At 42.3% G+C, this 22508-nt stretch overlaps 3 protein-coding genes across 5 annotated transcripts; all 3 read right to left on the minus strand.

The window, feature by feature from the left end:
• Positions 1–40: 40 nt before the first annotated feature.
• Positions 41–10895, minus strand: rbm10 (RNA binding motif protein 10). Of its 3 annotated transcripts, none has more exons than XR_008338950.1 (23): positions 10765–10895; positions 10189–10250; positions 9561–10104; positions 9301–9468; positions 9132–9201; positions 7118–7191; positions 6154–6240; positions 5955–6015; positions 5698–5856; positions 5121–5281; positions 4911–5008; positions 4562–4649; positions 4202–4406; positions 3997–4106; positions 3833–3914; positions 3116–3207; positions 2846–3037; positions 2283–2477; positions 2017–2073; positions 1667–1861; positions 1375–1422; positions 1144–1283; positions 41–974 (listed from the first exon to the last, which is right to left on the minus strand). XR_008338950.1 is itself a non-coding variant. In XM_053425910.1 (23 exons), exons 2-23 carry the CDS (start codon positions 10203–10205, stop codon positions 884–886), a joined length of 2850 nt encoding a protein of 949 aa, XP_053281885.1. In that variant the 5' UTR covers positions 10206–10250; positions 10765–10895; the 3' UTR covers positions 41–883. The 3 variants fall into 3 exon arrangements, 2 of the variants coding, with proteins under 2 accessions (XP_053281885.1, XP_053281886.1); XM_053425910.1 differs by having other exon boundaries at positions 1228–1283; XM_053425911.1 differs by having other exon boundaries at positions 1228–1283; positions 10189–10247; positions 10765–10880.
• Positions 10896–12292: 1397 nt separating this feature from the next.
• On the minus strand, positions 12293–15011 carry LOC128442342 (rho-related GTP-binding protein RhoA-C). The gene is made up of 5 exons (XM_053424760.1): positions 14931–15011; positions 14209–14364; positions 13248–13368; positions 12997–13127; positions 12293–12912 (listed from the first exon to the last, which is right to left on the minus strand). Exons 2-5 carry the CDS (start codon positions 14362–14364, stop codon positions 12739–12741), a joined length of 582 nt encoding a protein of 193 aa, XP_053280735.1. The 5' UTR covers positions 14931–15011; the 3' UTR covers positions 12293–12738.
• Positions 15012–15442: 431 nt separating this feature from the next.
• Positions 15443–22249, minus strand: usp21 (ubiquitin specific peptidase 21). The gene is made up of 11 exons (XM_053424074.1): positions 22094–22249; positions 21286–21342; positions 21052–21169; positions 20843–20957; positions 20269–20388; positions 20094–20158; positions 19812–19999; positions 18259–18337; positions 18059–18166; positions 16250–16364; positions 15443–16145 (listed from the first exon to the last, which is right to left on the minus strand). Exons 1-11 carry the CDS (start codon positions 22247–22249, stop codon positions 16052–16054), a joined length of 1215 nt encoding a protein of 404 aa, XP_053280049.1. The 3' UTR covers positions 15443–16051.
• Positions 22250–22508: the final 259 nt, after the last annotated feature.

The following is a 22508-nucleotide window of genomic DNA, read 5'->3' on the forward strand; positions in this document are numbered from 1 at the left end:
TAAAGATGTTGCATCAGAAACACAAACACCACGAGTTACATCATATTCCTCTTCTTTCTTTTTCAAATCTTGCAAAAACACATTTGGAAATTTTGGAAGTTAATATGTGGAAATGACACATCCGTTTACTGGCTCCACCACAGAAGACATCGCCCATTATGAGCGATAACAATGCAAATGTGTTATTCTTGATTATTTTACAGAAGCTTAATGAAACAAGTTTGAACAAATACACATCAAAAAATAAATTTCTGCAGAGAAAAGTATGTATTACATTGTGAATTCATACAAGTGATATAACAAACTGACACACTTTTCACCCACACACTAGTGTTAGTGCGACCCTGTCCATTTCACAAGGCCAAAGTCTCACAGCTCCCACCGTGGTATAAAAGTGCTCATTCTAAAATGTATGTACACTTTATGCCCAGATCAGTCATTCACTGAATGGTAAGGCATATTACATTAAATTAAAAAAAAAATCTATGGTGCATAGACAGTAATATTAGAAAAATTTAATTTGCTGCCAAATAAAGATCTTCAGTGATCTTTCACGTTCCCACAGCAAATGTTTCCCAAACACTTAAGGCTTGTTAATCAGACACAAGCTCTGAAGCAAGTGAGAACGCAAAACTGCATCATACAGGAAGAAAGCAACAAAAAAAAAAAAAGGTGCATTCTGTGCAATATCCTGACATCCACTGCTACAGGATCAGTTCAGTTCATATGTATTACCACTGTTGAGGTAACTGTAGAGTCAAACCAAAATGAAGAGGTTTATAGGTTTATATATGATGATCATGGTGAAGTGTTGCGTGCTGGGCTTTGTCCTTTTGTCCGGGACGTTCCTTTGTCAGGATGTTGAGGATCTACGGTGAGGGTCTCACTCTACTTGCATGTTGCGCAGTAGGAATCCCTTTTTCACTCCGCCCTGCAGCATCCTGGCACCAAGACTGGAGCCTGTGATCCCATCACTAAAAGGAACACAAACAACATTTGAGCACACACGCACACAAAATAAGATAAAATCTCATCCCTCATTGCTGACAAACTGTTGTATTTGGAAATTATATACAAAAACATCACCATATAAAGATGCAGTTACAATAGCTATAATAATACAAATAGTCATTTGATCCTTACAAGAGGACTCCAACACCAACTGTTAACCAGAAACAACTACAGGACATCACCACAGAGTCAGTCTGTTATGTCACTGCTGCTTACATGGGGCTAAACTTCCTCTTCTTTAGATCAGGAGGTTCAGATCCATCTGCAAGTCTCTGCAACCAAAGAAAGGATAATTAAATTAACAATAACTGCACTCAACTCAAATTAGCAACAACTATTGTCAGACAGTGAGGGTTGACTGACCTCTCTGCCTGCAGATTCCTGCTGGGCTCTTCTCTGCTCCAAGTTTTGCTGTGGGCCGACAGATTAATAAGTCAAACATTAACGTAATTACAGGGGAAATGTCATTGGGCTGCACTTTTGTCATTATGAAATACCCTCTAGATAACAGACAGTGAAGGATGTAGCAGATCATTTAACAAAATACAGACAACAAGTTGGTTTTCCAGCCTGGAGTGAACACATGGTCCCAATGCATCATTTATGCAGTGTTTGTAGTGGTGTGAAGTTAAAGTCTCGCTGTTTGTGTAACCACCTTATGTAGCTCAGAGAGCTGCTGGTGCCTGATGAGGGCCTCTTTACTGGGGAATTGTCTCCTACATAGCAGACAGGCCAGTTTAACCCAGTCTGTCAATCTCCCCTCCTTCTCATCTTTTTCGCCTCCTTCTTCATCACTGTCCGTTTCTCCGCTGTAGGCCGGGACCAGACCTTGCTGCTGAGGAGGAGAACTCTACAGAGGAGGGACGCAAGGTAAAGAACTGATGAACAGACAGATACAGAGATAACTGTATAGTTAAGAAAAGCATATAAAAGGATATGACATCAGAAAAAAAAAAATGAAGACAACAGACTAAAAAAGTAACATCCCAGTGTCCATGTCCTTACTTCTGTACTTTGTCTGATCTGGTCCAAAAAAATCTGAGGCCGTTCAGACAGTGCCCCCTGCAGGATAAAAATTCAAAGGGATTAACGAGGTCAGTCAGTAAGAACTTTTTATAATGCATACATTCTTTTCTTATTTGCACTAGAGCAGAGTGACGGTTATATAGGAGCCTGAACCAGAGTCCACTCTCTCACTATGATACCCTGCTGTCCTGAAGACACGCAGGGGTTTACAGCTAAGCATTCATGTCTGCACAAGGATCATCTACCTTTTTCTCCAGAACTGCATAGCCTGCATCCGCACTCGCAGACTCTCTGCGGTCATCTACTCGACTGTGGCCCGGCGCTCGGGTGTAACCAGGAGGCAGCGGCGTCGAGCCGACAGCAGGGGAGGAGGAGACAGAGCGCATGTTCTCCTTCTGTCTATTGAGACTCTTAGCCCAGCGCTCCATATCTTTGGCAATCTATCAAGACAAAAAGACGGTCATATTCAGCCAGCAGCAGAAAAACCAACAACACCTTTGAGAAATACCAATTTGGTTAATACCAATACCAAATTTTTATGTTGATAATATGTCCCTGGTGTCATAATTTGTTCATTTTGGTCACAAATGTATTATACAGTAAGATATTGATGGCATTCTATCAATAATCATAGTTACAATGGTTCAATCCAAAAACTGCAGCATACAATTGTAAAAGGCAAACAAAGGTTAGTTTTCTCTGTAATAGTGAAGTTCTTAATCTTGCGAAGTAATGCTTATGATTTATCAATAAACTTGATTGAAGTTTTTCTGGAAGTATTTGTGTCCAGTATGTAGAGTACTTGTACCTGTTGAGCAGTTTTACTCTTGGGCTTGTCTTTTTTCTCCTTGCTGCCAGGAGAAGCAAACAGTGAGTCTGACGGGGCCATGCCTTCACTCATCGAAGCTCCGTCTGTGTTCGACTGGCTGGCAGCAGGAATGTAAGTGTGTTTCTCTCCATCCCAGTACATGTAATGCTGACTGTGAGGGTTGAAATAGTACTGCAAAGACGAAGGACACACAAAATAAGAACCAGACTGAAATGTAAAGAAGAAGACGACATTCAGATAACTCTTTACCTGGGAGTTAGGATCATAGTAGAGGCCTGTGAGTGGGTCGTAATAGTAGGCAGAGCTCTCATCATACTGGTAAGTGGACACGTCTGGCACAGCTACAGTCAAAGACACAGGACATTCGCATCGAGGTCAGAGACCATATTTTGAAGTACACTGAATTAATCATAAAAAGTTGGATTTGCCATTGTGATTCACATAAAACTTGTTTTTACAATCTAGTCTTCTTACACTGAAATATGAACAGAACTAAATTCACTGAACAGCTCATATGAAGCCTTTTATGTCTTGGGTGTCAAAAAAAACATTTGGGCAACCACTGGCCTAGATAACAGTCGTCTCTCCCACAAGTGAAAAAACAACAACCCAACACTCCCTGACTGAGGCTGCATGCCAAAACACGATGGTGCTTTGTTATTTATGGTCCACGTGACCAAGCCGTGACAATAACAGCATTTGAATAGCTACAAACAGAGTGCCTTGGAGTCTTTTTTTATATTTCAGAATGGATTTCCAGTAAAGTTTGTGATAAGATGTGGTATGAACCAAGAATGCATTGAAATTTTTGCATTGAGTGTCATTACTCAAGTCTTGGTTAGAAGGCCTGAGCGAAACATCTATCGGAAAGGTATGCTCCATCTATTCACAGTTTTAAAAGAAAATGTAAATTTAGTGTTTCTAATTCTTGATCTTAATAATATGACTGAACAAAAGAAGCCTTACGGTATTGCTGGAGCTCATGTTCAGTGCCTGGGGTTGCAGGTTGGCTGTGAGAAGCTGGCTGTGGTTTTCCCACTATTTCAACCTGCAGGGAGACAGAGCTCATAAAGCAAGAGGCTGATGGATAAAATAACACCAGAAAAAGTAAGTACGCCACGGTACCGTACCTGTGTGGCTGAATTGGCGGCGGCTGTGGTGCTGAGAGCAGATTGTGAGTGACTGAGAGACTGCCGCAGAACTGTTGATCCCAGTGTCACTGACTCAGATGAAATGGCAGCTGCACGTGAACAAGCACAAACAAAAAAGCTCGGTACATTGCTACACAGATCACAGGGTCAATATGCTTGGATACTTGGTGTATATAACACCTACCTAGGGCAGCTCCACCCGAGTACGTCCCCACCAGCGATGCTCCTACACTGAGTAAGGCAGGAACCCTGGCATCTGCCTGGGCCTTGAAAGTTGCACCATCTGGTCCAGGGTATTCATGCCCTTCCTGATTGTAGGTTACTGCTGACCCCTGCTGATACACTCCTGTATCTACACTCTGGCCTCCGCTTGATCCATTCTGCGGAGTCTGAGCATTGAGAGGGTTTTTAGAGAATTTAGCATACATGCATATATATAACAAACTACACAAATACACAGTGACAACAGCACATTTCGCAATTAAAGATGTGTTGTGCCGACACATTTTCTTTGTTTTGGTGATAAGTCACTGAGAAAGTTTACCTGCGTCACAGACCACTGTGCAGCTGCTATTGCTGTGCTGGCCACTGTCGCAGCACTCACTCTGCTTCCGTCAGTCAGGAACACATCACTGGTAGAGAACAGAGTGTTTCAGTGAGTTTAGCTGGTGAGCTACATTTTCTCGTTATACAAAAATGATTACACTAACTTTTTTATTTTAGAGAAAATAAGTAGTTTTAAGTCATCTCCTAGAAAGTTATTTCTGATCCAATTTATTCTCATGATCAATGTGAGTTTTTTTGTGACTTGAAATAACAATATAGATTGTTGTGCAATATCAATAATGTCTGGTGTTTTCTTTGCAGTGAAGTTTGGGTGTGTGTGTGTTTACCGTTTTGAGCCTTTGGCAAACTCCACCACAATCGCCTTGCCGTCAATAGAGAGAGGTGGCTGCAGAGCCTGTAAGATCTGGAGCAGCTGTGATGCCTCCTGTGAATAACATACAGAGCCCTTTAAGATGTTTTATTTATGGATGAATCTATTCTGAACACATATTTAGTTAAAGAGTGAATGGAAAAGCTCATGTACATCCGTTTCTCACCACTATGGTAGAAAGCTGTAGAAAGGCAAAGCCCCTGTTGAGATGCGTGTGCTTGTCCTTGATGAGGCGAATATTTGAAGGGGACAGTGTGGCAAATGGAGCCAAAGCAGATAAAATGGCTTCTACTGAAGTATGAGGGCCAAGGTTTCTTAGTATCAGAGCTGTTGAAAGAGAAGGTGAGAGAATATTAGATTTTTTAATCCACGATTTCCAAGTGTGTAGGATTTAGGGGCATCCACTGGTGAGGATACACGTAGCAACCAATTCTAAATACCCCTCCTTCCTCCAACTCGTACACTGGCCTTCAGGTAACATGAAAGTGTGAAAGGCCCTCTCTAGAGGCAGTGTTTGGTTATGAGAGACAGAGAGAGAGAGAACCTTATTGCACCAAGTTCCGGGACTATCATACAAAAGCCACGCAATTCGTTTATAGAAATCAACTGCTCATAGTTATTTTTGGCCCGGGACAAACGTGATCACCATAAGTGGTTTCCTCTGTACTTTCTAAAAGGGCAACTAAATCGGTCCTCCGATAAAATAAACAAGACATTAAAAAAACGTCAGGAGATGGACTTACTGTCATTTGCAACATCTGCCTGCTGTGCAGCTTGTCCTGGGGCGACAGTAGGACCAGAGGAATGGTAGGGTACTGGGAGGGGCAGTAAACCCTGAGCTCCGTCCTTTTGAAGCCCAACAGGCAAATCCCTCGGCAACTGGGGCAACTTCAGCTCAGCCTCTGGGGAAAGACAACATGTCATTGTATATTAGTGTATGGTGGGAGGGAGCTTGTGTGATTGTAAAAGATAGATTAGGAAGCTGTTTTTAAAACTCTACCTGATTTAGGAACACTGCATTTGAAGCACTTTTCTCTCCTTTTAAAGTTTTGCACACCGCACTGTTGAAATGTTACACAAGCTCTTGTTAGAGGACTTCTTTGAAGAATGATCTGCTACAGTGACTCATAAACGTGCAAGCAAATGAGAATACAAATTTAGATTTCACGCAAAGGTGTAAACACACACACACACACAACCTTGTTGCAGAGCCAGTCCTCGTTGGCACGCGGCTTTGGGTCGCTGAAGTGCATCGACACCCTCTGCCCCAGAATCATCAGCACTCCCTGAAAGAAAGAGAGAGGGAAGAAGGGGGAAACAAAGAATGATTATCAGCGTTAATTAGGCTACTCATGCCAGAGAAAGGCCTCATCTCACAAGAGATGAGAGAGAATGAAAGGGAAGAGAGGGACAGAGAGAAAGAGACAGAGGAGAATTGAGGGTGAATGAGAGAGGACACCAGAGAATTGCAACCTTCAGCTTTAGGAAATTGGGACGGACTGAGATGGTGTATGTGTACTGTATGCGCTTGTGTCCATTTTTAAGGACACAGTGTGTTTTTGTTCAATTGTGTCATCCCTCCCCCCTATAGGGGAACCTTTTCTCATCTTTCCACACATCCCATCCCACTGTGACAACCTTCACCTCCCATATAGACAGTAACTGCTTCCTGCAGACGTAATAATGGTTGAGATGACCCAGATATGAAAAGTTAAAAAACAAGAAAATTAGGTACTGTATTCATTCCGATTCACCATACAATAGAGCATGTGAAAAATTCTATTCATCCTGTCAATACTGTCCAGGAGGTGATACTGTAAACTTAGGAGAAGAAGTGAGAACATATTGCTGAAGAAAGAGAGGCTTGTATTGGACAAATGAGTAAATGTGACTGGGAGGGTCCAGTTATGAAAACTATGTAGCTGGGACCCAGACAGACAAGTGTCATGAATTTACCTTTAGTTGTACAAAGTAGAAAGAAAAGGTGAACTTCCCTCTAAGGATACAGATCTATTTCTTTGACAACATCAAACAGGATTGCATCATGTACATTTCACAGGGCACTATTTTAACTGTGTGTTTGTCCTGATATTAACCCATAAGCTCACATTACATGTGTGTATATATATATGTGTATGTGTGTATGTGTAGGGGGAGAGTGACCTGGTTGGTCTCCATCCAGCGGGTGGCCTCCTGTATGAGATTAAACTCGACGAAGGCGAATCCTCGGCTCTGACCTGGACACCGCCCAGCGCCATGGTTACCGAACAACAACAACAACAACATAACAACAACGCAGTGAGGGGTTAGTGCTTCACGTACAGAGGAGAGAGAGACCCTGTATGAGCACTGATAAAATAAGAAATCATTGCTTCCTCTCTCCCTTTGTAATAGCACATCTGAGAGCCAGTTGGAGAGCCACTGTCACATTCTCTGCAAGGGTGGGATGACAAACAGTGTCTCAGGGTCAAGGACAGAGGGAGGGAGGGAGGGAGGGAGAGAGAGAGAGAAAATCATACCCACTCATCAGTTTGAGTCTGAGCTCTTTTGCTGAGTTTGAATGAAAACCAGGCACCAACAGAACACACACACACACACACACACACACACACACACACACACACACACACACACACACACACACACACACACACACACACACACACACACACACACACACACACACACACACACACACACACACACACACACACACACACACACACACACACACACACACACACACACACACACACACACACACACACACACACACACACACACACAGAGAGAGTCAACTACGTGGCAGAGTGGTGGAATGATTCTTCTTAAAGGCCATTACTAATCAATACTAATGATTGGCAAAAAACTGTGAAACATATTTACTTTTACAAATTATTATTGTTTCAAGTTGTTTTTTTAAACAACACTGAACATGGAGTGGATTTACAAAAGTCAATATTCAAACATTTCAAACTAAGTGACTTAGTCTTAAAAACAGAGAGATGGTGATGAAGGAGTGAGAGAGGCAGAGCAGAGTAGGGGACTGTAAGTGTGACCGAGTCAGATACATATTACAGACAACCAGCGAGTTAGGAGTCGGTGTATGATCAGGCAGTTTTATTAACTTCTGAATCCAAAAAAATGAACATACCATATGTCTGAGAGTGGTAAACCAAAACGGGAAAAATTGGAAAATGGAGCAGCTTTTCATATTTTCATTGTCAGAATCAAATGATGAAAAAGGAAAAAAACAAATTTAAATCAAAGTTCCAACTTAATTTTGCCCTTTTGAACTGAAGGATTTAGAAAGGCTGACAGATAACAGAAATAAAAGGAAATATTTCAAAATAAAAGCCAAGTGAGTCTATTAGAATATAACATTTTAAATAAAAATTTTCCTCTATTTGATTCTTACAAAAAAAAAGTTTCCACTTTTTGGTTCTTAACAAAAATAAATAAATAAAGATGATATTGCAGTTTTTGGTTTCAAAGGCAAATACTGGGGAAAAAAGACAAGCTTTTCTCAGTGGTATGGATGACGTCCTCATAGCTGAGAGGTCGCTGCAGAACTTCTATCCTGATGATCATACACTCAAAAATAGCTACAATGACAAACACAATCAAACATGTTCTGCTTCTACTGTTCATTTCTCCACTGACACGGTTAGTTTAGAGCAACATCCATGTAGTCAGACACACCTCACTTCAGGATAGATAAGGCAAGAATGGAGATAAAGACAGTAAGAGAGCCAAAGTGAGAAGGGAAATTAAAGCCATGGAGTGAAGACCTTTAAAACTGTATACATGCATTCTTCTCTAATCAGCAAATCTAGACAGAGCTCAACTCTGAAGCATGCAGCGAGGTTACAGACACCAGTCGACCAAGGAATCCAGGCAGGAATCTAAGCACCTGCCTGCATTTAAGTGTATAATATGAGTTCTTTGCATCAGCTATCTACTCCACTATAGATAAAGAGAGTCAGCGAGATGGAAGGAGATTGCCAAGACACTTATTAATAAGGGGAAGAAGAAAGAGCAGCTAAGATATCATCTGAATTTAAAATGCAAATCATGGAGCAGGTTATGCATGAGTGAAACAAAAGAAGAACGGAAGAGAAGACAGGAGAAGGGGGGAAGAAAAGAAAAAAAATCCAGTCAACGAGCAGATTCTCACCTGAAGATTTGTTTCTCATGAGGCGAACCTCTCTTGGCAGAATCCCCTGCTCCTGAAGTTGTGCACGAATCTATGAAAACAGAGGCATTATTAACATTTAAGCCAACTAACAACAACACCCACGCCTCATCAGACATCTGTAGAGACAAACTCTGGGACATGAACAAACCTCATTGGCTGTGGCATTGGGAGGAAGCATACGCAGCATTATGATGTTGCTGGGCCTCTGGTTGTGGTCTAGATCTGCACGGTAGTCCTGGTCTCTCTGTTCCATCTCTTCAAGGGACAGGTCAAGACCACTGCCCTCGCAATCATCCTCTGACCCCGCTGGAAAAGCCTGCATGGAAGAGTCACAAATTAACAACAGATGTCAACAACAAAACAAAAATCTAGCAGCTCTATAAAGTGGATGAACTTTCTATAGCTCACCCTCCTCTTCATTCCCCCACGAGAGAATCTGTCCTCGTCTCTCTGTCTTGCCGGATTATAATCCATTTCTTCAGAATGGGCACCACCACGACTCCAGTTGCATTCTTTACTACCTGCGTGAGGGCCACTGTTCTCTGGGAAGCCCCTTCCACCTTTCCCTCTGCCCTTTTGCTGCAGGCCAGTCTGTAGCTGCTCAAATTCCCGCCTGGACCCGTCCTCATCCCTCTGGAGCAAAGGAAGGGCTAGATCAGGCCGCAACTGAGAGCAAGGGGGCCATGGGAGCCCCTTCCCCTCGTGCGCAGCGTCCCCTCGCCCATCTCCTCTCTTGCGGAACCCCGGGCGATCCTGGAGACGACCTGGTGGGAAGTCAGGGCCGCCCAGTGATTGCTCGTCACGGCCATACGGTCCAGCTCCCTCCGCTCGGACATCATATCCTGTTCCTGACTCTTCGTCCTCTTGTCCATACCCTCTGTAGTCCATGTCCCGGAAGTTGTGGTCATTGTGGTTGTTGCCGTAGCGACCTATGCGGTCGCCTCGTCCGCCCCTGTTGAACCATCGAAGACGAGGGACTGGTCTGACAAATGTTTGTTCGTAAGAAAGAGCATGACGGTAAAGATTGTTTACTCACCTCCGCTCATAGTCCATGTCGGCCCACTGACTCTGGTCCCAGTCTCTGACCTTTTCTCTCTGCTTTCAAAAGAGAATCAACGATCACATTGAGTGTGCAGATCGATTGTGCACATACCTTGTCGTTAAGAAGTCACAAATGAAAGCTGCTTTAACGCAGGAAGTGCAGGTTGCATGGCAGAGATGTGAACTCAACAGAGGCGGGTACTGCAGCCTCCTGCCTGCCAACAGGTTTGGTGCATTTTTGGTGCTGCTGCTGCAGACTTCTCTAACTTTAATGGAGTCTGTCGTCACCGCTTTCTATGCTATTCCCCACAAGCGACTGGCAGAGGCCCAGTGTCCCTGCGTCACTGCTGGAAATGAACTGTGTGTGTGTGTGATCGAGCTCAAACATACTATCCCCAAAAAACGGTGTGATCAACAATGACGTATGGCGGTCATCTCTGTTAGCGCAAATGCTAAACTAGGCTAAACCGAGGTTGGCTAGCTGCTTCCGAGCTGACGCGCGTCACGACCGTCGGAGGTTTGTCAACACAACAACAACGACGTGTATGCGTGAGGTTAGAGAAACACTTACCAGCGTGACATGTAACCGACGGCAGCTCTTTAAATGTCAGCGAGCAGCGCAGGTGAGAAGCCTGTTTAGTTTCTCACGGATCCAAAGTGTAAAATGGCCACAGCAGGACAACACTTCAAGTGGGCGGGACCAATGTCTGACTCGGCTTTCTGATTGGTGCTGGGACAGGCAACGCAACAATGTGGTCGCTGATTGGACGAGACGAGCAGGCTGGGCCTACACGAGGAGCGCATGACAGATAAATTGAGGATAATGTGAATGTTGTACTGTTTCTGTTCATTTATAGAAATCTAAATAAAACTATTCATTATATCCAATCATTGTATCTGTTACATGTAAATTAATACTAGAAATAAAGGGAAATACGATTGTTCTTAATAATATTAATGAATGATTAGATCAAAGAAGAGAGACATCATACAACAGGAAACCCTAATACCGGCTTTATTTGGAAAAAGAGAAATCCAGAAATCCCAATATGTCACAGTACAAAAAAAAAAAAGCTCTAGCAGCCCACTCCCCAAAACCTTCCAACCTCGCACCCCAAGCTTGACCTTCAATTTATTAAATGAAATAATACTACGGTTAAAATGTTATCATTTAACTGACATAAGCTGATAATAACAACGGGATTAAGTAGAATGATTAAAAAATACTAAGAAAAATTAGAGACATCAACAATAAAAAGTTATAGTACAATAATGACAATATCATAAAAGGGACGATGGGAGAGTTGAGTAAAAGGCAAACTTGAAATACACATCATTAAAATGTCCTGGCAAGGCCTTGTAAGACATACAGTACATAATGGACATTATAGTAATGCGATAACCCTATGGTCTATATGAAAGAATATTCAACTTATCGACTACACCACTCGTGATTTGACCCACTGATTAACACAATCAAATGAATCTCTGGTATACACAAAAAGGTCCTAAGAACTCATAACATGTTTAACCTGATTGTGCCTCTAGCTATAGTACAATGTCTTCCAGTAAAGTGAAGGTTTCTAAATTACTCTGAGTAGCTGTTGATTCCATTACCCGCCAGAGCCAGTAAATGTGGTCATCAGGGGTAACTTTGGCATGGAAACAAGGGGTTAAGTCAGAGACACAGAGGGCTTTTCCATGCATACAGTACGTAGACACATACAGTATGTTAATACACAGCCGCACAAATATACACACATTCACCGCATGCAGACCTGCACTGGAAAAAACAAACCACCATACCGCTGCGCACGCACGCACGCACACAAACACACACACACACTGAAGTCCATGTGAGTAATTCAGTATGGGAAAATATCTTATACAATCTGGTTTAGGCATACCCCTGCATAGCGCCTGAGTCAGAAAATGGGCCTGAAGGAGCCAAGCCAATGAGAGGGGAAAAGCATTCACAAACATGATGACATAATAACACCCCATCCAAGTTATGAATCCCTACCCCTTGACTTACTCTTCATGACCGCTGCTCTCAAGGCACTACATGTAGGTGATACTGTGTAAAATCCACTTACACATGGTCTTAATTCAAAACTTTTTATATTAATGTCTTTTTTTTTTTATCTTGTCTCTCTCATGTCCACATTATCTTTGGCCTGGTAAGGACCTTTTTTCTCTCTTCATTCCCATCATGGCACATTTCAACCCATTTACATCTACTCAACTTCAAATCACCCCCACCCACCCCACCACCTGCCTTAAAGACTTCTAGATCTGAACATTTTTGATAGATGCAAGCAAAACGGCACATAACCTAATAGTATAGACAAAGGACCAATGTGTAGAAGCTTATCCATTCATTCCAGCCCTGCTTTAATTTGCTGAGGATAATTGGCAGATCGGAACTTGAGCATCTGCAAAACTTTTCTGGGCCCTCCCCGGTATTCTCCCCCATGTCAAATCTCATTAGAAGCCCCCCTCTCCCTCTGTGCTCGAGGTCAGCTCCCTCCTCTTCTCCGAGAGCCTATAACAGAAGGCAGCTGGACTTCTTGCCACGTTTCTTGGCCTGCAGTGCTGCCCGAGTTGCCATCTCAAAGACCTCTCTCACACCATCTTTGGTTTTGGCAGAACACTCCTGGTAGCCATAGGCACTGATGCGGTTTGCCATCTCTTTTCCATCTTCAAGTTTAACTGGTTCCTAGAGACAAACGTCAGAGAGGGTTACATTTTTTAAATATTTACACAGACAAATGTGTACATCCCCAGCATGCTCTGCACTGACCTGTTTCATTTTGGCAAGCTCTCGTCTGGTGTGCTCATCGTTGCGCAGATCTTTTTTATTGCCCACCAGGATGATGGGAACATTTGGACAGAAGTGTTTCACCTCAGGAGTCCACTTTTCTGGAATATTCTCTATAGTGAGTAGAGGTAAAGAGGGCATTAATTAGCAACAGGTTTCAATTTCACAATCGTAAGGTGTTCAATAACAAGTAGTGTGTGTGTGTGTGTGTGTGTGTGTTTTAAAGAAAGTACCTAAACTGTCAGGGCTGTCTACGGAGAAGCACATGAGGATCACATCAGTGTCAGGGTAGGAGAGAGGCCTCAGTCTGTCATAGTCTTCCTGTCCGGCTGTATCCCAAAGTGCTAGTTCGACCTGAAAAACAGGGACAGTTTGAGGTGAATGGAGAGTTGCACAGAAAAAATGGCAGCTTTGGAGTGATGGACATGTCAAGGACATTAGATTATTCAGGTCGCACAGTTAAACTGACCCATTTTACATGGTTCTTAGTCTTAATATAGGAAGAGAACAGAGAAAATCAAGGATGCAATTACTTCTGACATTATATACACCCAACCTTTAAATAAAGAAAAACAATCGTTAGCTACAGCCCAATATCGCATTATAAATTCAGACGATAAGATTACAAATTCACAATATTATAACAGGTTATTATAATGACAAAGGGGCTGTGACTCAACATTATTCTCATTACAGTTTAACTGCCAACAATATTTTCTTCATTTTGTCTTTATATGTTAGAAAAGAGTAAAAAAAGGCCTATTGTACTTTCCTATAGCTCAAATGTCTATTTTCTAATGCAGTCCAAACCTCAGAGGCATTCAAGGCATAAGGCATGAGGCATGAAGTAGGTATGAGGAAGAAATTATTATTTTTTCCAATGACAAATCTGCAACCAGAAGAGATTTGGTATTTTACTAAGTCAATTATTAGTTTCGATAGTGAAAATATCTGTTGTTGGATTTGATGCCAAAAGAAATGTCAGCTTTATTTGAGGGTGAAAGAAGTATCTCAAATTCTTAATTAAAACCTTATGAAATGGATAGATAGATACTTTATTGATCCCGAGGGTAACACAAAACAGTCAAACACCAAAGTATAGAAATATTAAAATTACTCATTCTGCTGCAGACTCGTACTCTCTAACTCCAGGACCCTTTGGGCCTCCAGACAGTGTTTTACAGTGAGTCTCACCTGTTTGCCATCCACTTCAATGTCTGCCACATAGTTCTCAAACACAGTGGGGACGTACACCTCTGGGAACTGGTCCTTGCTGAAGACGATGAGCAGACAGGTCTTACCACAGGCACCATCCCCAACTATCACCAGTTTTTTCCTGATTGCTGCCATCTATGGAAGTACAAAACAAGGTTACAGATATCGGACAAACAATCCGCCACTGATCCCCGCTAATAACAAGGTGTATCAATGGTGGACAGGGTGAGGAAGACTTCCTGCGATGTGTTCAGTGCTAATACAACACGTATGTGTGCTGGGTTTCCTCGACAGTTCCTCCTGTTAAGCAGAAGTAACCCAGATAACGTTGGTGACGCTGGCACACACCGGTTTCCCTTTAGCTTACGTGTCCATTAAAACATCCTGGTGTGTTCCGACTAACTTAAACAAAGCAAGGTCTGGCCGGGCAGACCCACAGAGAGGAAGCGGGTGTAAACACAACGTTTCGCCGCTGTGTTCCCGTTCCTGCTCAGACGCTGTGCGGTGAGTCCGGGGCCTGTCAAAGCAGCTAACAGCAGCTAGCATCGAAGCTAACGGTGTTTCCAGCGGTTTCACTCGCTGTCATTTCACCCAATCTCCCTGGAACTAAACCCCACGCGTTCATCGCGGCGCTGTGCTGAACCTGGGACCCAAACAAACACCGGGTAAAGGTGGAAAAGCTGCTGTTGAGAAAGATTTACCGCTTGATGTTTCTGTGTCCGCCTTTCGCCTCTTCCTGACCGACTGGATGACTCCGCCCACCGCTCATACGCATGTGCGCAATGACGTCACGCGTCATCAGCGGCTGTGGCCCCATTACATTACATTACACCATTACATCCACATTAACAAAACATGAAAGATCTAATTACATTATAATCACATGTTAACATAGAGAATAAGAGTAAGAGAATAAAAAACTGAACATTGCTCATTCAGTCAAGTTCAGTGTTTTGGTAAAATGTAGGTTTGTTCTCCCCCCGTTCTTGGATATATAATATATAGTATATGGATGATATAAATGATAATATCAATGAAGCAAAGGCAAAAAGTTTGTTCATGGACTTCAACTCTGCTGTTAATGCTATCAACCTTCTCAAGCTGCTCAACAAACTCGAGGACATTTGGTCTCGGCAATAAAAGCACTTCTTCTAACACGAAAACCACGACACCACAATCAACAACAACAACATCAAGTCTTATTGATTGGTCTTTTATTGACTTAAAAAAAATCTGTAATCCAATAAATACAATATGTACGAATATTTACATTATATTTGTGTAAATGTATTTGATTAGTAGAAGCAAACGTAAAAAATATAAAATATACATATACATACATGAAAAATATAATTCATTTGAGGAGGAAAATATAGCTCATTTTAATATTTTAAACTATCAGGGTAAACTGTCCATCTAGGAGATTAAGATACAAAAATATAGCCGAAAACATTTTGGATTGGAGGGGGGGGGGGGCTGTTTATGGTAGCAAGCATGAATCATATTAATTTTACTTTAAGAGCATGTGTATGCACACAGCTGTGCACTGCTGCCTGAGAACCGGGTCACAGAAACTCTTCAGGCTACAGTCTATCTGCGCTGACACTTTAAAAGCATCGGCTGTACATTGGACACGGCCTCTCTCCTCCTCCTCCTCCTCCTCCTCCTCCTCCTCCTCGCCAGAGTTTATTCTAGGGCATGCATCACTGAGATTGAGAAGTTCACAGATGCCAGAGATACAGCACTGCTGCCTTTATTTGTTTCTATGGACACTGGAGGTAAAGTCGCTCTGATTGGCTGCAGGACTCAGCCAGTCTGAGGCCTATTTCCTGATGGTGGCGGAGCTTTTGCTGCGCTGGTAGAACAGCACGTAGGCTTGATTGGTCTGTAGCTGGTTCTCTGACACTGGAGTCACACTGTTGGTGAAAAGGTGGAGAGTAATTGTGACAAAAAGCTCCAAGTTTGTACAGGAAATGCAGTTAGGGCACCGTAATGATCTGGATGGAGGAGCAGGTTTTACCTGGAGTCATTGTAGAAGCACCAACCATTTCCATCTGAACAGCAGGCTGTGTAGTGCCCCATGTTCACCGTCCCAGTGTGATTACATATTGCATATAGATCATACAGAACTGGGCCTGTGGGAGCATGTGTGGATATAGTGACTTACTCATTCTGTTCATCACAACCATGTTGCATCAATTTTCAAAGTTTACAAATTCTGGAATAATCTACTTGTTAAAGAAAACCACCTCCATTTATCCCCCAAGAAAACATCATCTAAAGATAGTTGATACATCTCTATCGAAAGTCTTCCAGTTATGATTATTGCTGGCAAAATTAAGTGGATCCCTATGTGGTATTTAGGAGTCAAATTGTGTGTCGATATTGCAGATATAAAACATTAATGCTGACTAGGCTGATTGCCTCATAGTTCAATGATGAAACTGATCAATTTAAAACAATACAAACAAATAATCAAAGATTATTCACGGTAAGGGAACAAGCCAACTATCAAGTGTCGAAAACTTTATACAACAAGTAACGGTTTGTTGTCCCTGAGCGAGCTACACGGTATCGTAATGGTAAAACATTTGATTGATTATAGTAATCAGTTAGTAATGATGGGACTATAACTATACATAAATATAAAGAACTTACTGCCCCTCTCTGTCCAATTGAGGCTCAATCATAAAACAAACCATATCTGAATAAGCCTGGCAGTAAAGGGGCTCATCTAATTTTACAGCACTCAAAGAATATCTGGACTTAACTTATTAAATATTTCACAGTACATGTAGATATATCGTTCACCTTGGAATAATTCAGTGACATAAGAAGAAGAAGAAGAAGAAGAAGAAGAAGAAGAAGAAGAAGAAGAAGAAGAAGAAGAAGAAGAAGAAGAAGAAGAAGAAGAAGGTATTTCTGGTTGTCAGGTGGTATTAGAAATATAGGTGACCTGGTTAGTGACAGAACAATGAACTCCGTTCACAGCTCAACCTGAAAGATAAATCCGGAAATATTTGAAAATAATACGCAGGTAGTGTAGTTAACTCTGTTGACTGGGAAAGAAGAAACAGCGCTATTTTTATTGACCTAAAATAAGAATTCAGCTTCCACCTTTCATAAGATGCTGTAACTGCGGATGCAGCTGTGAGGAGCTCAGGTTTTATCAGGCAGAGGAATTTGGACTCTGATAGAGACTCACGGACAAAAGCTCATTTCCAGTGCAGGCTTACAAACTAACAATAAAATACCTAATGAATATTGTTTTACAGATGTCAAATAATAATTTAACTGTGAATTTAAACAGCAACAGGGGACCTTAACCAATGCAATGTGAGAGTGCCCTCTGGTTTGCATTTCTGGAGAAATCAGGTAATTAGTTCAGTGATGCCTCTAGTGGGACAGGTCATGTTTACCCAACATCTCCAAGCCAACATTTGCACTAATGGGTTTTATTTAACTGCTCACTTATATAAGGAGAAAACATCATGAAAGCCAGCTACTATACTTCTGAGGAATTAATTTCATTTCGGATGTGCGTCCCATGTTCGTTTAATATTATGAATATTATTTTTTCAGTGAATTTACAAGTAGAAGGAGACAACTCTTGTTTTTTGCTCTGGTTGATACTTTAATCTGAAGAATGGTTCAATAAATTCCATGTTTTAACCTCTCATGTGCATTTTTCCACTTTTCACTGCATTCTCAAAATGATTAAATGACACACATTAACAAACATCGATGAAAACATGCATTTGAATACAAAGAGAACAAGTGTAAATGTAATAAATCAGAATAAAAAGAGGAAAAAGTTTGTTGGAGTTACCACAGTCGACGGGTCCGTAGGGTCTGAGGTCCAAGTTAGCGAGTGGGAAGGAGACGTATACTGTGCTTTTACTGATAGACCACCGGGAAGTCGTAAAACGATTCAGATCTGAGCCGACGCTGTTAAGCATCATCACAACGTGCTGCACATGAAAATCACACACACATAAAACAGTGGGTAAGAGTTGCTGCCAAGGATACGGATCACAATAACCTGGGGAAACCTCTGGATGGACAGTCGCTTGGTGCACTCTGTACGCCTGTTACACCTCTCACACATCTGAAACACACAAGAAACACACACAAATTTAACTCAACAATATGATTCTATTAAAAATGACTTTCACACATCGATAAGGTCCTAAATGGTTGGACTCTTCTGCCGAGGATGAAGCAGTTTTGGTTTCACAGGAAAGTTTCTATTGTATGGTCTGTGTCATTCTGATTGGTGGCGAGGTGGGTGGGGTTAAACTAGTCTGTCTAGTATGCAGCAATCAGAATTGAACAACAGTTGAGTCACAATGTGACGACAGCTGCAGGTTTGTTTGTTAAGGTTTCTACTGTCACTCAAGGCAACTACATTTGATGGAACAGAATTTCAAACTTCGAGTCGTAATCTCTGAATAACAATAGATAATAATTTTTTGTTATTGATTAATTTGTTATTTAATTTTTATTTTTTAATCTTAGAAAGAGAAATATTTACAAACTGGTTCTGAGGTTTCAGTGGCTTACAAAGAAACTTACTGAAGTAGTAATGACTCATCTGCCCCACGGGAAAATACTTTGCTCACCTAACTATGACGTAAATACTTGTGTGTTCACGAGAAAGTCTTTGTTTGTGCCTGACCCTTTTTTAAATCAATTCTCAGACCAAAGGTTATTATTTTCTTGTTTCTTAAAAAAAACGTATTTCAGGTCTTCGATCGTCATACATCCTCACATGGGCGACCCAGCCGGGGTCGATCAGTCCCTGGTTAGTGTGTGTGCTCACTGCGCCATGGTTCTCCTGATCCACAGCCCCCTTGAAGCTTTTTCTGCATGCAGCTTCTGTGATGTTCTTGGTGGCTCTTCTCTCTTGCAACCATCGGATTCCCAGGAGACTAAGTGTGCGATGCAGAGACCGGTGCCCTGGACCCCTCCAGCCCACCTCAATGGGCTCACAGCTGGCCCTCCACTAGACCAAGATGTTTTGTCTTCATGCTCGTGGGCCTCCTCCATCTGCACGTCCTGGACCACCTGCTTGGACGACTCTGATGTTGGAACCATATCTAGCCTGAGTGTTGTCCTTTTAATGTGGTCTGGGAACTTTAGTAGCCTCGCTGGGCCGACGTTCAGCTGCCAGACATGGGCTGTGACTAGCAGCCCACGTCTAGGGGGCCTTTCTCCCGGTCTGACAATGACCTTTTTTTAATTGCTTCCTTCCTTCCTCCCCCTGCTAAAATTGATTGTTGTATTTCATTTTCAATTTTACTACAATGTTTTGATTTTGTAAATAGAAACCGAAAGATTTAAATAAATGTAGCCTTAGCCAATCTTTTTTGTATTTGAGCAACAGAGTAGACAAATGAGAACAACGATGTAATCTGTAATCCGTGATGCCTCTTCATCTTATCTAACTAGGACATTTACTCCACATTCTCCAAAGCAAGAATTTGAATAAATATAACTCACACCGTCAGTGTCGTTGAACTTTGACCCACTGATCTATCACAGTGGGTCTTTGTGTTTTTTCTGTCTCTGCGTCGACTTACTGGTGAATTCTCCTTGTCCAGTTTCTCCTCCTGAGAGAAGAGATCCAGGCACTCCTTCAGCGTGACCACCCCGGCAATGCTCCTCTTGGGGAGGGGCAGCGACAGATCACAGAACACATCGAAGGTGTTGGAGTAGTGCGAGCACACCGAGCAGTGCAGCGAGCTCCGCAGCTGGCCCGAGAACAGGTCTGTCGGCAGGGTGAGGTGGAAAGTGTCAAGACACATCAGTGGTAGATTTAAACGTATAGATATTAGTGATAGACGAAAGATTTCTCTCCTCACCTACTATTCTGCTGTCATCTCTCTCTAAGTGCGTCTTCCACATGGCAACTGCCTCTTCTGAAAGTCTAATAAGAGGTTATGAGATGATGGGAATAAACAAAATAGACAAAAAGTGTTCACAGAAAGGTCATTTTAGTTTTTGAGGATAGAATCTTTCCTGTATAAACACACACACCTAATTCTGGCATATTTTTGCTCGGGGTCCTTTCCTGCTCGTCGGACGTACGGCCTGCGGTTGATTTCTGTGTGAAGTTTGTCCAACAGGAACCTGAGAAACTCCTGAGCATCCTGTTGACTGCATGAGTTAAACATAGAGAGATTTCATAAGGTCCCTGTTGCAGGCAGCTACTTCTATGAGTCTCAAATGTGAAAACATCCCTACATAGAAAGTTAGTTACCTCCGCAAAAGAGGTTATATTTGATCCCCTGTCTGCTAGTTTGTTGCTTGGTTTGTTTGTTTGTAGCAAGATTATTCAAAACTTGAAGAATTAAATACATTTTTGGTGAGGACACGGTGGAACCAGGATTTCACTTTAACATTTTGAGATTTTACAACATTCTAATTGATTTCATGGATGAAGAAAATAAGTTATATTTAGGAAGTTTAAATAGTTTACGAATGGAGTTTACCTTCATAAATATAAAAAGTAGTTTGTGTTTGCATGCACTGAAGTAATGTTGCCTCCACAAAACTTAGCTAGAGGAAGCTAACCTTGAGAAAAAGAAAAACAACTCATTGACGTTCTCACCTGTATCCACTGAAATAAGGCACCGCTTCTTTGAAAATATTGTAAAACTGTCGTGGATTTACGACTATGTCTTCTTCATTTGCCACCCAAAGGCCTGACAGCAGCTCAGAGAATGCTGGAAGACAAAGAGCGGGGAGAAAATGGCAAAAAAATATCTATTGCATGAAAGAAGGAAGATCAGGAGAGAGAATGAGGCGACAGGAACGCACCCTCCATGAGCCTCGCCTCCTCTTTGGAGAACTTCTCTTGCCTGTGGGACTTGAGTAGGCAGTAGTCCCTGAGGCCACATGTGTGAGACAAACACTGGACGACTGCGTTCAGGAAACACTGAGTCAGGGACAAAGTAAAGGCAGAAGGTGAAGATGATGCTTCAAAAATGTATTCAGGCAAATCTGGCAGTACTGTAAGACTTTAGGGGGGATTCATCATGCGTCAACACTTACTGTGTTTCCTATGTTTCTTAGACCGATCCTCCCACTTCCTAAGGTGACCTTCTCTTTCTGGAAAATAGAAAGATCACAATACACACCAGGTACGCTGAAAGCATATATATATATATATAGCATTATGGAGGTTACGCTTTCATCTGTGTTTATTTGATCGGTAGCAGAATTATGAAAGAAGCTGCTGGATGGATTACCACAGAACTTGGTGGACACGTGCGGAATTAATCAAAATAGAACTCAGTACATTTTGGTGAAGATCCTGGATTTTTCCCCCTTTACTCAACATTGTGTGATAAGGCATTTTTTAAAAACATTTTCACCCTTTCCCATGAAATAATTAATGGATTTCGTGTGTGTGATTTTGTGTGGCCCAGTGCGGCCTTGTTGGAGGTATTATACTGAGTCCTATTCTAGTTGTATATATAAATTTGTCAACAAAAAAAGCCTACACATGTACCTGTCTGAATGTGTGTCCCCTGCCCGTGTCTGTACACCTTAGTCATGTCGGTCCGCTTTAACACTGTCATGTCAGTGAATGTGTAATATGGGCAGGACAGATTTAGTCTACTTATCTATTAGCATAACAAGAGAGGCTAAAAGGAGGTCAGCCTCAGGCGTTCATCCTATTAGTGACCAAGGAGTGCTGACAGGTGCTAAAACACGTGCATGCTCATATGTACCCTCTTTTTGTTACATTATTTTACTGTGTGACTGCTTCATAATTCCACACTGAGAACAATCGTTCAAGGCTTTCCACACTTGACAGTTAGATCACAGGGTTTTCTACTGTGTGTGTCCTGCACACCTCGTTGTCAGCGACCAGGAGCAAGCCCATCAGGGAGGTGTAGAGGACGGACTGGGAGATGTCTGCCGTCTCTCTCTGGTGGCCGTTCTGAGACACCAGGGTTCGACACAGGGCCTCACACGACCCCTCCCCGTTGACCCCACTGGCTCCAGGCATCCTTCTCTACTGGTTATCCTCACACGTGTCCACCCAAAAGGGATCCTGGGGCAGATGCGAAAGAATTGCAGATTGTTTTGCAGCTCAGATGGAGTGAGATGCACCACCTTCACTTGCAGGGTCAAAGGTGAGCAGGTCGTGAGCGTAGAGCTCTGAAAGCGCGGCAGTCCCCTTTTTTTAAATGAATAACGTATGATGACATGTTTTCCTTTCCTTCCAGAATAATCAGGGAGGAGACCATTGGAACTTAGGGTGAGAG

This window comes from Pleuronectes platessa, chromosome 6 (genome assembly GCF_947347685.1).
Source record: "Pleuronectes platessa chromosome 6, fPlePla1.1, whole genome shotgun sequence".
In the NCBI taxonomy this organism is placed as follows: Eukaryota; Metazoa; Chordata; class Actinopteri; order Pleuronectiformes; family Pleuronectidae; genus Pleuronectes; species Pleuronectes platessa.

Coding starts and splice junctions, on each gene's coding strand:
- rbm10 (XM_053425910.1), bottom strand. Junction 5,009..5,120: donor TACAGCTTTCTACCATAGTG/GTGAGAAACGGA, acceptor TGTTATTCACAG/GAGGCATCACAGCTGCTCCA. Junction 4,407..4,561: donor CACAGTGGTCTGTGACGCAG/GTAAACTTTCTC, acceptor CTCAATGCTCAG/ACTCCGCAGAATGGATCAAG.
- LOC128442342 (XM_053424760.1), bottom strand. CDS start 14,364: ATGGCAGCAATCAGGAAAAAACTGGTGATAGTTGGGGATGGTGCCTGT. Junction 13,369..14,208: donor TTGAAGTGGATGGCAAACAG/GTGAGACTCACT, acceptor CCTGTTTTTCAG/GTCGAACTAGCACTTTGGGA. Junction 13,128..13,247: donor AGACAGCCCTGACAGTTTAG/GTACTTTCTTTA, acceptor TACTCACTATAG/AGAATATTCCAGAAAAGTGG.
- usp21 (XM_053424074.1), bottom strand. CDS start 22,249: ATGCCTGGAGCCAGTGGGGTCAACGGGGAGGGGTCGTGTGAGGCCCTG. Junction 21,343..22,093: donor TCCTGGTCGCTGACAACGAG/GTGTGCAGGACA, acceptor TCTATTTTCCAG/AAAGAGAAGGTCACCTTAGG. Junction 20,000..20,093: donor AGATGACAGCAGAATAGTAG/GTGAGGAGAGAA, acceptor CCCTGCCGACAG/ACCTGTTCTCGGGCCAGCTG.